At 35.7% G+C, this 18,133-nt stretch overlaps 1 protein-coding gene across 14 annotated transcripts in view; it reads right to left on the bottom strand.

Moving 5' to 3' along the window:
- Positions 1–18,133, bottom strand: part of Ralyl (RALY RNA binding protein like) — an 806,938-nt gene that overhangs the window by 787,307 nt on the left and 1,498 nt on the right. For 4 of the 14 annotated variants that reach the window (XM_075971526.1, XM_075971521.1, XM_075971531.1 and 1 more), the window contains exon 2: positions 17,930–18,024. The exons of 3 other annotated variants lie outside the window; for them this stretch is intronic. Coding sequence is in view for 5 of the 11 variants with exons in the window: in XM_075971518.1 (XP_075827633.1) it covers positions 17,251–17,302 (52 nt within the window). In the remaining 6 variants the exon portion in view is untranslated. Of the gene's footprint in view, positions 1–17,250; positions 17,849–17,929; positions 18,025–18,133 lie in introns of those variants that run through there. 7 more of the 14 variants (XM_075971517.1, XM_075971527.1, XM_075971525.1 and 4 more) reach the window with 6 other exon arrangements.

The raw sequence follows: 18,133 nt of genomic DNA, 5'->3' as shown, positions 1-18,133 counted from the left end.
CAGACCTAGATTTTAATGGTAGAATCCCAAAGTGAAACAACTTGAAAGTAAAGAATCTTCTTTCAACTTGGGTCTTCTTGTTTTAGGAAACCACTGCTTTAGTTAATCTTCATTCCACTCCCCAAGACATGTTACCTTAATTCTGCCAAGGAGCTTATCCTGGCCTATAATGTATTTCAATTGTAAGGAAAGAATCACTGAAACATCAAATCTTCCAGTAAAATGAAAGCAGTATCATTCCCTGTCATTACTCTGTTTGGGTGTTGTAGTGTACTGGATAATATTTAAAGGATACAATAGTTTTGGTTTACTTTCTAATTCAAACCAGAACTGATCATAGATTCATCAGTGAACAGGAAAGAGCCTCACACAGTAGATGTCCAACCAGGTGGTGTTCTTCATCCTGATTCAGTTATTTCATACTACAACAATAAAGACATGCTATAATAGCTGTAGTTCCTATAGGCTATCATGTTTTTACTTTAGCCAAGGAAGCAAGCATTCTCAAACTGCATGTTGGAAACATTACATGTGGCCAATGGATTTGAAAACATTTGGAAATATCAACATGTATTTTATGAGGCAGAAAGAATATTAGTCGGAGGCTGGGTGGTGGTGGCGTACACTTTAATCCAAACACTCAGGAGACAGAGGCAGGCAGATCTCTGTGAGTTTGAGGCCAGCCTGGTCTACAAGAGCTAGTTCCAGGACAGGTTCCAAAGCTACAATGAAAAACAAAAACAAAACAACAACAAAAAGACTAATAGGGTAAATGAAGGAGCAGTCTTTGGAAGTAACCCAATCTTAGAATATAGGAAAAAAGAGAGCAATCTAGTGGGTCAGAAATAAAGGCAGCTAGTGTCTCTCTTACCTTAAGCATCCAATTTGCTACTTGATAGCCCTCTCCTGACAAGTGGCTCACCCCCACTGAGGCTCCAAACTATCAAATATAAAATATGAATAACAGTAATGAGCCTTCCAGGACAACTCTGAAAGTACATCAGCAAATACACATAGTTTGTGGTCATTGCCCACAATAAGAACTTAAATAATAGCTACATGACCCTTTAAACTTAGTATTATTTGAACGGTCTTTGATTACTGAAATTATGTCTTCATAGTGAATTAGTTTTTAAAATGACTATATAAATACTATCATCAGCTTCTAAAAGAAACTGAAGAAACTGGAGACAGCAGGAGAACAGATGGCATGCACAGAAAATATACATTTAGGAATTTCACGAACATTGTAAAGGAACTAAGTATTACACTGGCGCTTAGAGGGAAATGATATAATAAGAGCTTTTAAAAAACACAAACAAAAATGAACACAAGTGGATCCCCAGAGCAGAATTACTAAACTTAGGTAAAACTTCTGTTGATTGGGAATGGACAAAAGCACACTGGAAGACACAGCAGTCAATAATGACACACCATCACAATGAATGTTTGCATACATTCATCATAAAACAGATTGAGCTACATACATGATCCTTGTAAAAAAGAAGCACTTTCTTATTTATATCAGGATATAATTTATTGATTTTAAATAATTAAATATTTTATTCAGTTTACTCCAAAAAGAAAACAAAATGTGTAGTATTGTTTCATACACAGTATGGACAAACTGAGCAGGCCGCCTTTGAACTCTCAGAAATCTGCGTTTTTCTTCCTCTGTTTCCTGAGTATGTGCCATCACACATAATGTAGGCAAAGTTTTATTTTTGAGACACGCTCTGTGGAAGTTATAATGAGAATGTTTCTTATAGGTCATGTATTTGTACAATAGGTTCCCAGTTGGTAATACGTGTTTTCTTTGCATTTTCCTCTCTTATTTTGTGGTCTACTGAGAGTATTATTCTTTATATGCTATTATTGCATTACATTGGGAATTTTAAATTATGAAAACACTTCAGTGTGAACCATCTGTAATTATTTATTTTCAACTTTAGGAAAAAGCATGGAATGCTAATTTAAAATGAAAATAGTAGATGGTAAAGCCTGTGACCCCAGAATGTGGGAGAATAAAGAAGATACCCAAGATGTAGGACAACCTAGACTTGGTAGTAACTAGAGAGCAAGATCTTGTCTCAGCATCCTCTCCAAGAGACATGCTCGCACAATTTTCATAGACAAACTGATACAACTTTATTCCAGACATGTTTACTAAATCTGTAAACAGTGGCACAATTGCCCCCATAGAGCTGTCTTGAAGAAAGGACATCCTTACAGCATGGAGCAATGAGTTAGATCTAGTCATCAATAATAAATGCTGCACAGTCTGGGGCCTTATTGAATGAATGGAGAAAGAATTAGTGAGCAACAGAATCCCATACACTCTAGAAATAATGACTAACACAGAGCAGAGAAATACAGCCTGTAATTGTGATTCTCTGACTGTCTATACTGAAACTATTTATTTCCAACTACTCTAAAACAATACTTTATAGAATGCAATAAAAATAAATTATTTTCTTAAATTTGGAGGAAATTATATAAAGACATACAAGACCTGAAACCATCTCAGGACATTGTGACAGGAGTCTCATTTCCTGGCACCAAAATACCAACCAATAGGTGAATTTCTTAGAGCATAAGCAATATGATGAAGAAAAATGCAGGAGTAAGTGACAGTGTAATATTTGGAAGGATCCCTTAAGATTAACTTAAAATAATCTTTAGTAAAATTACCAGTTATCTGAGAATTTTTAATGAATTTCATAATGGTTCACCTTGCAGACAGAGGGGAACATATAGGAAATGGTTCTCAATTTTCCACACCCCTTTGCTATCCTGGCAAGTCTAAGGGACTTAGAAGGAAACCCTGCATGCATTACAGCTTCCCTCTCTAGAGAGGATTACAAAAGCTGGCATTCTCCTTGAGGTGGGGAAGAAATTCAAGTCTCACAGGAGACAAATGAAAGATAGTGAAAGCTTACTTCTCATGTCCATCTGTTCCATTTTGCAAATGACCAGAATTAGTTGTGTTCCTGGAAATGACTAATTTACAACTACCCAAACACGGAGTCCATACTCTCTTCTTAATCAACTTTCACAGCATGTTTTAGGAAAACTACACCTGTGCATAACATATTCCTCAAAAAGAATTATTTGCTCTAAAAAGCTATTATTAATACATCATGGTAGCAATTTAAACCTAAATTTAAGGAGCTGTTTAGTAATTTTTTGCTGAATATTTAGAAGATACATAGAGATTTCAATGCTAATATTAGCTAGAAAATGAGGTGTCCTTTTAGAATATAGGAAAAAGGTTCAAATGTCATGTCTGTGAATTTTCAGATGAAATATGACTAAATAATATAAATCCTGCTTGGTTCTAAAATCATCCTGAAAATATGGAAAATTGTTTCTGAAAATATTTTACTGTATCACATACAGATACAGCACTATAGCATTATGTAGGACTTAAATAATGTCTAAGACCAACTTGCCAGACTTTCTTTTACCGGGTTTAAACTTAAAGCCTTTGAGAAACACTGGCTAGAACTATGTTTTGACTAATACATACCAAGTGTGAGGGTTCATATAAATTAAAAGTTCTCATGAAGGGCTGGAGAAGTACCTCTGCTGTGACTGGACACTTAAAAGAAATCCCAAACTAGCTCAGAATTGAGAAATAGATTATTATTTATTTAGGGATAGACTCACAAGTCAGAATACTCTGTATGAATGGAGATCAGAAAACGAATCCCGCAACCAGAACAGAGGCCAGAAAAGAGAACAGACGCATGTTCTACATAGGCATAAATAATGTAAGTGGCCAAGCTCCAGTGGGTTGGTAACCACTAGCTGTAAGACTTCCTACAGCACCTTCTCCTTTTATTTAAATAAGAGAATTCTAAGCATAATACAAAATTATATACAATAAGAACAAATATAATATTTAATAATTATCCTATCATAAATAAATTATAAATAGTATAATAAATAACTTGGCAAAGTCATGAGAGGAAAGTAACTAAAACTATGCAGTCTTCAACCCCATCGAAGATCCGAGAAGGGAAACAGTGCTACTTGAGTAAGCAGGAAGTGCAATTGAGCAACTTCTAAACTGTGCAACAAATGACAGAGACAACTGGCTACCTGGGCAATCACCCAAAGTCTCATTTGCAACGTTGAAGCAACCAAAGTTGGCTAAGGCCTAGAATAACTGAGATACCATTTTCAGAGGCAGGGAAATATCCTGTCTTGGCAAGATTTGACAGTCCCGCTTATCCATTTCCAGATACTATGTATCTTCTCAGTGGTTGAGGCATGGGCATTTCTTTACCCAAAGGCCAGTTTTGCCAAGAAGAAAACAGGCTCCAAGGGGAGTGTCTTCTGTGCTCAACATTCTCTCAGGAATAGATCCAGTCTTGCCAGGAGCAATTACATTTCACTTCAACAAAACCCTAAATTATTTAAATGTCATATTCTACAGCTCTTTGAAGTGGTTGAAGATCTATGTAGAAAATAACCTCTATGTATCTAAAAAACCTGATTACTCTAACTATAACTATGACTAACATAGATGACTATTGATCTATAATTCTTAATACCTTTATAACTTAAAGACCAAGACCTCTTATTAAAATATTATACAATAAACAATTGTGCAACAAATGAGGACAATGACCTCAAAATGTAAACAATGTATAAGTATCTTGATCAGAAGTACATTGCAATATTATAAATATTTATCAATTTATCAATATATAAAAAGGGTTTTAAGCAGAAGTAGAAGCATGTATGCATACAATATTCAATGTAATTTAACTTTGTATCAATATTCAAGAATCTACACCAATGTAAGTGCCATAAATAATAACTCACAAGTATTCACTCTATCACTCACTATTATTAGTGTGAGTAAGCTAAGCTTGCAAATCCCATAAGCCATTGACTGGTCAATATCATCAAACTGCTGTCATGCTTTGCATTTATAGTCACAAACTACAAAATCTTCCCAAAAACTAAATACCAGGAATATTTTCTTTGAGCCTATTTTTTAAAATCTGACATAATTGTACAATTTTAAATAAAAAATTTAAAAGAGTTGCAGCTTTTCTGAGAAAAACGAAATAAATCCTGTTTTGCTTGAGCTTTAATTTACCTAAATTGAAAATTCTTCTGTGTTTTAACTGATGAGTGTCAAAACAGATGCATTTCAATAAATCAATAAAATTAATTCAGGAAAAATTTACAAATAGTTAAAACTCCAACAAAAACTTTTCCAAAGTAGTGCTTTTCAAACTGAATTATCCTCAGAACATTTTCACTAAAAGGAAATGTATAGAATGCACCTTAAATCACGATAAACCAAAAAAGCTCCATGTAAAATTAATTTCCACTTTGAAAGCTGTCTTAAGAAGTGAGCCATATCTAAGTAAGGTTTGTCTTCCTGAAGACAAAGCCTAAAGTGTACGTTCTAGGTCTTTTCTATGTGATGGCAGTCTCAGCTCACCTTTATTTACTTGCTCTTCTCTCGTATGCATATTCCTATTTTATAGTGCACTTGTCTAACTATTCGTAACTGTTACAACTACACAAAGCCTGATGACACCATTACAATTGCTTAACAAGGAAACAGAAAACTTTGGTATGTTAAGCACTAATAGTTTTAATTTTTGCCATAAGCATAACACATAAAATTTATGGTATATACTATACTTTTCAAACTATTCCATGTTCATGATGAAAATTAAGATATGAGAACTTGTGAACTCAGAGTAGATACTTATCATCTTTTATCACCTATGAAAGAGACAAACCAAGTGTTTTGGCAGTGTTTACTAGCTGTGCCAATCATGAACGAGGCAGTAAGAAGAAAATTAAAATTAAAATTTAGACGTAAGTTCTGAATTTTACAGATTCAGAATTTTACTAAAACAAATAACATGTTTAAGGCAAATTATTACCTAAGTAAGTTCATATAGTTTGGGAGTTGATGTACTTCTTGCGGAAGAAATTAAGTATTCCTTGATGTATAGTTAGAAATAACACCGAGTTATTCCAAGTGCAAGTCCTCATGTTTGTGGAGCACACACTCTACTCCTGAAGCCATCTTTCCAGCCCGCTCTTAGTATTTCTATTATCATATTTGAAATACAGGCTGCACAAATGCTATGTACCTAACCTCTTTACATTGGAGGATGAATCATATCATGCAAAAAAAAAAAAGCCACTAAACACAGAACTTAAAAACATATTTGAGCAAGACCCAGAAAATGTTATACAAAACTAGAAGACATGAGGCAAATAAAGTTGAAATGGCAAAGGAGGAGCAGAGCATGGCTGTTTATTATATTTCTACATTTATAATTTTCAAAAACAGGTTATGAACCAACGTATATACTATTTCACTTTCATATAATTCCTAAACTAAGTATTCCATGGGCACTGAATCTGTATGTAAATTCATTATTAAATATATCATTCTGTTTACGACATAATGAATGCAGAACTCTGGACATCTCACTAAATCACAAAAGCCTCTGTGAAGATTCCTGGCAAAACTATTATTTCTTTACATGTAGAACCAAGTTATGAATGAACTCTTTGAAAAAAGCATATTTGGTAAAGTGATTACCTTGTTTCTAGAGAAAAATAACTATCAAGATAAATTTGATATTTCATATTTAACTGACCGTATTTTGTTATTACTCCTTAGTACAAAATGAGTTTCAATGAATTTCAATTTGTATTCTTAATAAGAAGTGAAAGTTGAAATTGAAACAATAAGAGAGTATTTTAAAAATCTATCTTCGCTATTCTCTGAAAAAGAATAAGATTTGTCTAGAAGAGATTAAAATCATGACACAGTCCTGAAATTTTCCTGAGCCTTGAGCCCTGCACTTTGAGAGAGCCCACAGAGGTGAGCACATATAAATTGTGTGCATCTCTGCACTTCAAGTAAATAAAACCAGATTTCCAAGACAGGAGAGAAAGCACAGCACATGTTTGACGTGATTTTGTAATGATAATATGTTGAAGTCACTTTTAATGCATTGACTTAATTGGGTAAGTTGGAATATAAAAATTATATTAATCTGTTTCACTTTACTTATTGTTTAGAGTATCAAGGAAATTTCAGACATAGGAGGCCGCTGTTTCTCCCACTACAGTCCTTCTCTGTAGTGTTGGATTCCAGAATACTTGCCATGATGTGCTCACTTCTGCTTCCCTACCCACGCTTTTTCTCCTTTTCTATGTCATCCAAGAATTGCACCAGTGTCAGGGGTTAGAACCGCAGTATGTAAGAAAGAGCAAGCAACTCTAAAATAAAACGGGTCACAAAGATGATAGACAGGATTCTAAGGTGGAATAAAGCAGAATTGATATCCACATCAGCCTTTATTAATACAGTTTTAATAACCGGCACATTTATGTTGTTAAACATATTAAAAAGCTCAAAAAAGTATTTTTTAGTTTTATCTTACGCCATCTTAAAGTTTGGATTCAGATACTTACATTTTGAGTATTCTAAATATGCTTCAAAAATTTCTTTTTTTAAACAACATACTATGTATTAAAGCCTAAAATGAGTGGGAAATAAAGCACAGAACCATAAATACCTCTTTATTCTGGCCTTCTTATTTTCCTCATAATTCCCTTACTGCCTTTTGCCTCACAATTTTATTCTCAAATAAATAACTCAGAAATTCAATGTTGTCCTCTTCTTCGGCCCTCGTGTTCATCCTACTCATTTCTGTAGAGTTTCACATTACAACTCTACAATTCTTCATAAAGGAAACACGAACCTTGAGATGCCTTAAGCAGCAAAGAGTCTTTGCTGGAAAAGCCTGGTGGCTGGGATTTGATGCTTGGATGAGCTGAATAAAATAATTAACTCTACAAAGCTGTCCACTGACCTACACACACACACACACACACACGGTTAATTTGTTTAAGGAAAACAGATAATAGAAACATAAGTCACTTTCGTAGGGCACTATATTCAAAATATGTCATTTTAATGATCTGAAGAACTATAGACTATCATCTACGCTTAGTTACCATCTTTATGAACTCTTTAATTACTTATCAAATAAGTTTTTAGTTTGTAAGGTGAACAGAATTTCTTGTGCTACATTGCAACTTATAAAAAAAGAATTTCTAAAATTACACATTCTTAATTATTTAAAAACTTCTCGCAATAAATACTGTGTGAGAGAGAAATCCTGTGACCACATAGAAAGAATATAGTAGCCTCTACAAACCAGTGCTATCTCAGTCCTAGTGAAAGCAAGTGCATTCTTAACTGTCTTCTCTATGTAGTAAGTTAAGGTGACATGATAAATTATGTGAGCATTGAAACTGTGACAGAGAAATCTCACTAATTCATGCCCAAACCAAAACAGCTTTTTTCTTCTCACTTCTGGATAAATCACAGGAGTCCATATTCAAGTTTTAGAATGAACGCACCCTGGGTTCAGATCTCACTAAATAACTTCATAACAATTCACCCCTTTGATCCCCAGTCCTCTCCTAGATCTGGATTAGGTTAAAAAACAAACTACAACAACAACAAACAGTGAGGAAGAAGATACCTAAGTGTCAGCTCTCAGTCTGGTCCGGACTGTCTCCACATTGACAGGGGTGGGGATAGAGCAGCAGTACATCTAATACTACCCATTTCCTCTGGAACCTAGACTTAAACTTTTAAAAAGTAACATGTGAACCCAAGTAAAAAAGGTACCCGAAAATATGCCAGTTCTTTATTTTGTTCTATTTTTTTATATTAAGAGTGTACTTAATTGTAGTGCGCAATATTATACTTGCTGTTTCTGATCAATTACTTCTTTAATAAGTGACTAATTACAATTCCACACCCAGTGAATATTTTATTTCTGCGTTATGGATGGCTATACAGACATAAGTAAAAGGAACATTTATTAATAAATACCCTGCATGTCTTATCTCCTAAATGTTTTTACAGACAGTTTGTAACATGTCCTTCCATCCTTTAACTTTCTTTCATTTGCATATTGCTTATTTCTTCATAAGTTAATGCTGGGACTTCAAACTATGGTGAGGTGCAAGACACTATAACCACTCTTTTTTACTCAAGTATACAAGGATCTCCTTTCTATATATACCACCTTAGCTGTTGTTTCCTAACACAAATGTCTATGATATCCAGAGTCCAATGTAATGTGGAAGTGTACAATCCTTGCTTCACTTTGACCTTTAAACTACTTATTTTGTGAACATGGACATTTGTATTGAACGATCTCCAAATTCCCTTCCTTCTTGTTCATTCAGTCTGTCCTCAATCTGCTTTATGTTCCTCATTCTTGGTAATATTCATTTGCTAAAGCACCAAGGAAATTATTTCATAATAGAAAGTTTTCACACATCTGAAGCAGCAATTAAACACAGCATCTTAAAATAACTTCTGCAGTCATATGTGTTTTACATTATTAACAAACAGATAAAATGAACTCGAAAAAAAGTGTCACATTTAAATGGGTGTAACAGTGAAAATCAAAGATGAAGAAGAAGTTGATTGTGAGATGTTGGCAGACAGAGACAACACCTATATTTATAGTCTTGTAGCACAATGAAAGAAAGAGATCGTTTTGTTACTTTGTCCTACATGCCATCAGAGTTAGAAGGAAATAAGCATTCATGCTTATTAAACAAATGCTGGATGCTTTCCACAGGGCTTATATAAAACAACTAAGATAAAGGACAGTCTTTTTCATTACAATCTCAGGTACCTCAACAATTTGCCTGCACTGGTCTGTGCTCCAAGAATTCTACATAAATGTATGCTAGCATAGTATCTTGGAGATTCTTCAGTAATTCTCCATGTGATGCTACTTATTTTTATTTCTGTCTTAAGTACCTGCTGATGAAGGGTACTCGTTAATAAAAACTGAGTAAACTATACACCCTGTAATGTATCAAGAGTAATCACATAGAAGTTATTTCACACTAGAAAGAGCAAAACACCTCAAAATCTTGTAAACACACAATATACATGTATGCAAAAGGTGAGCCAGGGAATGTCTTTCAGACTTCCGACATATTACTTGACTCTCCTCACCTGTGTAAAATTTTCTCATCTTTCACAATTAGCTTTCTTCATCAGATGAAACAGGGATGCACTTCCTACTTGGTAGGAGAACAAGAAGCAGAAGGGCATTCATTTTACACAATGTATGTCATACTGGAAAATAACTAGTTTTGTCTCCAATTAGAGGCTTTCATCATTTCTGAAGGTGTTGTCAGTTGCTGGAGTAAATTGTCTTCAACAGTCTTTAGTCATCTCACAACACTGTACACAGCAATAGGAACCAATCAGCCAAGATGAGCCCACCAATCCTAGAGTGGCAAGTCTATGGGGATAACCAATCATGTCCTGACTGGAGCTAATGTTTATACTTCTGTAGAGAATTTATATGGGATACTGTTTATATGTTTATATCTCATAGCTTGGGAGATCACCGGCACTAGTAGAAAAGCTTCTTCTGTTGCTTGCAACAAACATGACATGCCTGTCAGACTGCCTTATGAATATGGTTTGTTCATGATAGCACTGTTCTCATATTTATCAAAGAAGTTTTTTGGTGGTTGTGGTGGCGTTTTTTGTTTGTTTGTTTGTTTGTTTTTGTTCTGTTTTGTTTTTTTGTATGTCCCAGGGGCCAATAATGATTGCAGAGGCCCATATCTGGTAAAAGTACAAAGAATACATGACCGTTGAATGCCCATATATAAATGACACATCTATAACATACTCACAAACCCTTCCAAGGGTAGGAACAACACAGAAGCAGCATAAGACGTAAGAGCTAAGAAAAGGAAGATCTGCATAGAATACTGATTTCCAGCTATAATATTGCTGTAGACTTGATCTCAGCAGCTGTGATTACATGCCCTATTGGAACTCTCTACCCTCTGTCTTGGAATTGCTTTTCATGGAACAGCTCTTCCAGGGAGATTTATATATGAGTAAATGGGGATGGAAAAAAAAATTTCTACTGGTAAGTCATTGGTAAGGTGCCTACACTCTCGTAAACATGCTATCATTGTGTTTCTATTAACAACCTGAAGAAATTCATTGGGACGAACACCTCCACCCACTACCCCCAATACATGTACAGAGACAGAACGAGGGGGGGGGATGTTAACAGGAGAAGGATGAGAGGGACAAGAGAAGGTGATTGGTTTGAATACAATATATTGTGTATATGTAAGAAAATGTCATAATGAATCATATGAATCATTAATATGCTAATAAAAGCTTTTTAAAATAAATATTATTCCTCTTCCATTTCTTTGTCCTTGACACTCAATAAAAAGCAAATAAGCTGTCTCTATTCCTGACTAATAGAGACTAGTCAAGAATATGTTGCTTCTATAAATATTTAGTATATAGTTATCAAAATGCATATAAACATTTTATCTAAATGTATACAGGATGCTTTAGCACAATTAATTTCTACTGTGAAATTTTGAGAAAAATTCAACTATTTTATTCTAAACAAAAATAATATTAACTTATAAGTTATATTTAACCAAAAATATATCCACACTTGAGTCCTTTAATTTTTCACTATTCTAAGTATGTGTGGTGAGGTTTTCCATTGCTCCTTTCAGGAAATGCAGACAGTGATTTGATGTCCTTCATAATTCTCCTTTCACTTAGATTTATACATGGAAGGAGAAATAAGTCTTGCAGTGTTGAATTCAGGTGAGGAGTCTCCAAGGACATGCCAGAGGACATTCATCCTAGACAAATTTCTCCTACTTTCATCTCTGTGCTAGTATCAGAGAACAAAAGTAAATTACCCTGAATCTGTATCAGAAAAACATAAAAATAATCCAGAGCAAAAAACGAGTTTTAAGAGTCCAAAATAACTACAAAACACAGTATTTTTTTTTAAATATGTTTAGTGCCTAGCATAAGTCTAACAAAAGAACAACAGAAAATTCACCACCATTGTGAATTTAACAAAAGTTGACAGTTACTGAATTAAATATATGTCTTATGCAAAACTATTATATTATCTATGGATGTCTGTGGCTGAGGTTTGCAGATACTATCTGCTAAGTCTGTAACTTCGTATTGATTCAGTGCAGCATCACTGCTCCTAAGGTTCTGTTCAGTGACTTTTTTTCTTGTGATTGTGATACAACGAAACAAACTATTGTGAATGGCACTACTTGGAAAGCTTATATTACTGATTTCAATTATTAAAAAGTAAATTAAGTCAAAGAGTCATGATAAACTATAAAAATTTAAAAACATTTTTACAGGTAACTGAAAGAAATGCAAACAGTAAGAGGTGAATAACAGTTACTGGCAATCAGTGAAGACACTTTATAAACTCAACTTGTTACTTTCTAGATTCCATAAACACTAGGAACTAAAGAATAATCACTCCTTCATCTTGTCAGAGGACAACATATGTTTTTTGATAGTAGTGCAACAGAAGTCACAACTAACAACTCTTTTTAAAAAATTAAGATACAATTCATTCTTATTCTACAATTTCTCATTACTGTGCAAATAATTCCTAATATCCACTTTACCTGTATTCTTCTATACAAGGGTTTTTGAGTGCTTGAAGTCTCATTTGATTTGGTGGTGCAGGACAATTGTCTATGTTCTGTAAATTATGTTTTAAATAAACACTGATTGGCCAGTAGACAGGCAGGAAGTATAGGCGGGACAACAAAACAAAAAGTAGAAGCAGAGGTCCTGCCACGAAACACTTAAATGGTGTTGATAAAAGCTGACCACATGCTTTTTGGTTTTCAGCGAGAGCAGGGAAAAAGCTGTGCCATTTTTAAATGCCTGCATTTTGGGCCATCCTGCCAGTGCAAACACTGACTCTTTGAGGCAGGAGGTCCGGATACAGAGAGAGCATTTGAGTGTTGTTTGTTAGCACAATGCTGCAGCTTGCCTGCTGGCAGGGACCTTAAAACGCCAAAGAGTTGTGACAATAAACATGGCTCTTGCTGGTACCTCTGCTGTGAGCCTGGAATTTCAGAAAGCTAAGAAATGGGCTGGATCCAGCCATCAAAGCCACGGCTTTAATCTTCTCCATAAGGCTTAGCAAACTAAAGACTCATGTGATTAAAAAGAGAGAGAGAGAGAGAGAGAGAGAGAGAGAGAGAAAGAGAGAGAGAGACAGTAAAGAAAGAGTCAAAGATGAAGGAAACCTCTAAATGGTTTACAGTGTGTTAAAAATATATTCAGACTAAAAGTTAAAGTCCTTAAAATAAAAATAAATGAAGCGAGTAGTTGGGTGTGGTAGTACAGACCTTTAATCCCAAAGCTTGGGAGGCAAAGGCAGACAGACCTCTGCGAGTTCAAGGTGTAGTGTCACACACTTTTAATCCCAGCACTTGGGAGGGCAGAGGCAGGTGGATCTCTGTGAGTTCAAAGACAGCCTGGTCTACAGGGGGAGTTCCAAGACAACTAAAGATACACAAAGAACCTGTCTCAAAAAATAAAAGTAAAAATAAAAGAAATAGAGGTTAAAGTAAAACCACATAAGGATGGAAAACACACAGAGAATCTGGATACTGTATGTTATTATGCTCTCTTTAAATTGTTTAAATGCTGAGAAAGGAGAAACAAATGCTAAACGTTATTTATTTATAAATGCTGCTGAATTAATCCAAGATAAATATTTTAAAAAGACCCTAACTTCAAAATTGAAGTCAAAAGGTATGTTACTTTGGAGAAGAGATTTTGCTTTTGCTTCCACAGGAAATGAGAGGCTGTGGATTCATTCTGAGTTTAAAAAAAAAAAAATCAAGTTTGATCAAGGAAAACCACCTAAGAAATCTTTGGTTCAAACAGATGGCCCGGATGTCTGAGTTCTACATCCAGAACAGATTCAAGTCTGCTGCCTTAGATGATCAAGACTCACATGATATTCCACTCAGGACTTGATCATGATTCTAAATTTCTTTCAGGTTCTCCTAAGATTATCAGTACCTCCAACCAGCAGAAAATAGTGTGAAAAACTATGCCCTCATTTCCAAAATATGGACTATGGATGTTCTTGTTTAAAAAAAAATGAGGGGGAAGTGGTATGGGACAATAGTCTATATTCTGTAAATTATGTTTTAAATAAATGCTGATTGGCCAGTAGCCAGGCAGGAAGTATAGGCAGGACAACCAGACAGGAAGTAGAGGCAGGTCAATGAGAACAGGAAAATTCTGGGAAGGAGGAAGCCCAGTGCCCCCCAGTCCTGTCCTAATCACAGAAGAAGAAAGATGTGATTGCCCCACTGAAAAGGGTACAGAGCCATGTGGCTAACATAGACAAAAATAATGGGTTAATATAAGTTATGTGCTAATAAGAAGCCTGAGATAATGGGCCAATCAGTTTATCATTAATATAGACCTCTGTGTGATTTCTTTGGGGCTAAAGGGCTGTGGAACATGGTGGAAAACAAAAACTAGGCAGGACAGAAAACCCCAACAAAAATTTAGTGCACTGCATAATGGCTGACCATAACAATAATCAAGGCACATGACCACACACCAATCAGGTAGAAACCATTCAACTACAAGATCATCATATAATTTTTATTTACTTATTTAAATTATTAATGGTTTTACTTAAGAAACTTATATTCAGAGGCTAGAGTGATGGCCCAGACATTAAAAGCAATGACTTCTATTCCAGGGAACGTAGGATCAATTTGCAGCAACAATGTGGTCATTTATATAAATAAAAAAAAATCAGTTCTAGGGGATCCAGCATCTCCTTCTGCCCTCCATAAATACCAGTTTCTCATGCAATGAACACATGCAGGCAAAGTGTCTGTAGAATACAACAGAATACTGGGGGGGGGGGGGGTGGGGAGGATATATCCAAATATGTTTCTTTTGACTGAGAAAATAATTAATTTTTGATCATTCAAATTATTCTTCTATTTACCTTAAACTGTTATTTTCATTTCAAAATATGAAACTTCATATTTAAATATTCTATTTGAATAGCTAATCTTTCCTTCAAATTAGGTCATCATTTTAGAACAAAGTGACAAACTTTTTGTAGTTAAGAATATTAATGGAGTATCTAAATGTGTTTAAAACTGCCCCGACTTATAGCACCACTATGATGTAGGTTCATTGACACAAACTCAAACAAATGAACAAACAAAAGTGGCCAACCTGACCAAATATAAACAGAAATGTCATTGAATAATTATTTTAATGATGAAAGCTTATTTTAAATGTGTTTGGACAAACCACACATACAAGACAGAACACCATATAAGATTTTGCTTCTCTGCAATGTTTAAAGTTAAGAGAAACTATAAATATATTCATATATCCAGCCTTTTTGGGGAGTACTCACAGTCTATATTGTAGAGAAGCAGCCTAGGAAATTTAAAGATAGTTTTATGTTTGTGAAAATTTCACCACAACTTATTAAAATACTAGATGTTAGTTTGTAGTTCAGCACCAAGTAGTTCCTGGCATTTTAACTGGCAAATTGATTTTCCTTTTTACAGAATATTCCAAACCAAGCTGTAAGAAAATGAAACAAAACAAACAAACAACAAAAATCCTAATGATTAAGTTGATGCGAATTCTGTTGAGTAACTTGGTCAATAAAAACAGCATGTATTTTCCCATAGGAACCAGGAGGCGGTGCCAACTCTAGTAGATGACCTAGCACAGCTTTAAAGACCCAAACTCCAGTTCAGGTGGCCAATTTAAGAAATTAGAGTATTTTGGCTTAGTTAAGGGAAGCAGGGATTAGGATGATTTGAAAGTAACAGAGAGAAATTTAAAATAAATATTTGTTGTAATGAAAGAATTAACATTAACTAAAAGAAAGCATAAGACTACAAATGCCATGATTTTATATAGAAGATTCCACCGGAAACTCCCTTCTCATCAGATGACACTTTTTGTTCTCAGGTTTCAGTTTGATTCAGAAACAATGCAGAACTGCTAATTAGTCGTCCTCTAACAAACTGAAGTTGGGGCAAAGCCAGTCTGTTAAGGGATTCCAGATTTTCTCACACAGCTTGTTCCTTTCTACCTTGCTCTGTCGCTTAGTTCTTTGATTTGATTTTGAAAGAATTCAAAAATTTATCATGCATATAACATACAGAAAGAAATATCTACATACATATTTAAATGAACATTTCTACATATATAAAATAACATGATTTAAAATAATTTTTTGAAAAAACATTGGGTATTGCAAATAACTTTTAAAAAGATTTTGTTTGCTGCATGAGCTGTATGAAAAGCCATATTTAAGCAATGACCTCACTGTATGGAAGAAGAAATTCTATATTTAGGTTTCGAGTCATAACATGAGCTTCGAATTTTAGAACTATCCACTTCAAGCAATAAAGACTGTTGTTTACAGACAGTAAAGTAATTTTTTCCTCATTCAAAGATGTGATGGGACTTCATAAGGAAAAGCTAAGTACATAATAATAAATGAATAAATAAGTAGATAAATATAAGCAACAACACGTGTGTGTCGCTTGCAAATATCTTAAGAGTTATATCAATGTGGCACAAGTATGAATAACTTCCTAGACAGTGCATTTTAAATTTCTTTTGGAGTCTTTATTCTTTCGCTGCAATGCATAAAACACAAAACACCAAACTTTTCATGTCCACAAGCTTCATATATAGAGAATCAATGAAACATTCCCTTGAAAACCCGATAAAAAAAGTTATTTATCCTTTGGCTATAGGTACTTCTGTTTTCTCAAGTTTTGTTTTTATTTATTTACTTTTTTAAGATAACTGAGAAAAAGCTTGATGAGGTAAGAAGTAATTTCATTTAAGTTTATTTAATCATAACCCATAGAGTACGCACAAGAAATTTAACATTGAACTTCTCAATTAAAGTGGAAAAAAGGAAGAAAATGAAAAGGTTGAAAATCAACCTATTTAAATACTACTAATTTCTCTCTAGGCTTGAAGATTCAGTTTGTATCTTTCCTGTGTTTATTTGGGAACAGATTCTGTTGGTGGGACAAGAAGAGAAAAGGCTTTTTATTGCCAAACAATGCAATAGTAATGAAAAGTACTGCTGGATTTACAGGATGCATGCAACAGGACACGCAAACACCTTTGAAAGCGGTCAACATTGAGTACTTCAGCACTGATAACAGGGGCCACCTTCAATAACCCTTTGCCACATCCTCAGACCTGGGGGAGGGGGACATCTATACAACCAGGATCTGATGATTAAGAAGAGAGAAACATAGTCTATTTTAAATTAAGAAAGGGTGATTTTGTACCTTGTACGAGTCCTCTCATTAAACCCAAGTGGACACCGGTACAAGTGACCATTCCGTCTCCTCAGAAGACATCAAAAAGGGCTTAAAATCAATGCAACACCTCCACACCTCCGGGAAAGCACGAGGAAGACAGAAGTGGAGAAGGTAACCCGCCGAAAGGAGCGGGGGCGGCTGGGAAGGATCCACCGCACTGCTCACGCGGGACGCAGAAGCGAGAGTGCGGTGCTCAGGGACCTCTGCCATCCTAGAAATCTCTAGCTCCGGCCGCCTGGCCAGCAGCCAGCTTCCCGGCGGCCGCCGTCCCCGCCCCTTCACCTCTCCCTCTCCCGCGCCTGGTCGCCCCACTGCCAGCGCCCTGCCGGGCCCTCTGCTTCCGGCGCTGCGGGTGGCTCAGGTCAACTTGCCGGACCTCCCGGGGCGCTGTCGCCCCTGCATCCCCCACAACCTAGGCGCCGCTGGGGGTGGGGGATGTTGCGCCCACCTTCAAAACAATCACAGCCGAGAGAGCACTTTGGTTCTGGCTACCGTCTCAGCTTTCCCCATCGCGGGCTAGGACACAGCCCGGAACCGGCGCGTACACGCGCACACACCCTCGCACACGCACACACGCGCGCACACAGACTTCTTGGCCAGCGTTGCCATCACACACCCGGGGAACGCCACCGAGGGGGCCAAGTACCTGCTCTCTGCGAGCTGTTGTGCTGTTCACTTCATCCTCCGTTGACAAGGAAACCAAATCGCACTTCATTTTTTTTTTCCAGGAAAAACCTTCCACTGCCATTATTTGAAAATCGATTTACGGGGAGGGGAGGAGGAGGAAGAAGGGATAATATAGATATAGATATCAGAATATCTATCATAAAATTATCTCGGTTTTTTTAAA

The sequence above is a fragment of the Microtus pennsylvanicus genome, chromosome 5 (assembly GCF_037038515.1).
Source record: "Microtus pennsylvanicus isolate mMicPen1 chromosome 5, mMicPen1.hap1, whole genome shotgun sequence".
NCBI classification, from domain to species: Eukaryota; Metazoa; Chordata; class Mammalia; order Rodentia; family Cricetidae; genus Microtus; species Microtus pennsylvanicus.
Note: the sequence above shows the minus strand (reverse complement) of the source record. Positions and strands in the feature narration are given on the sequence as shown.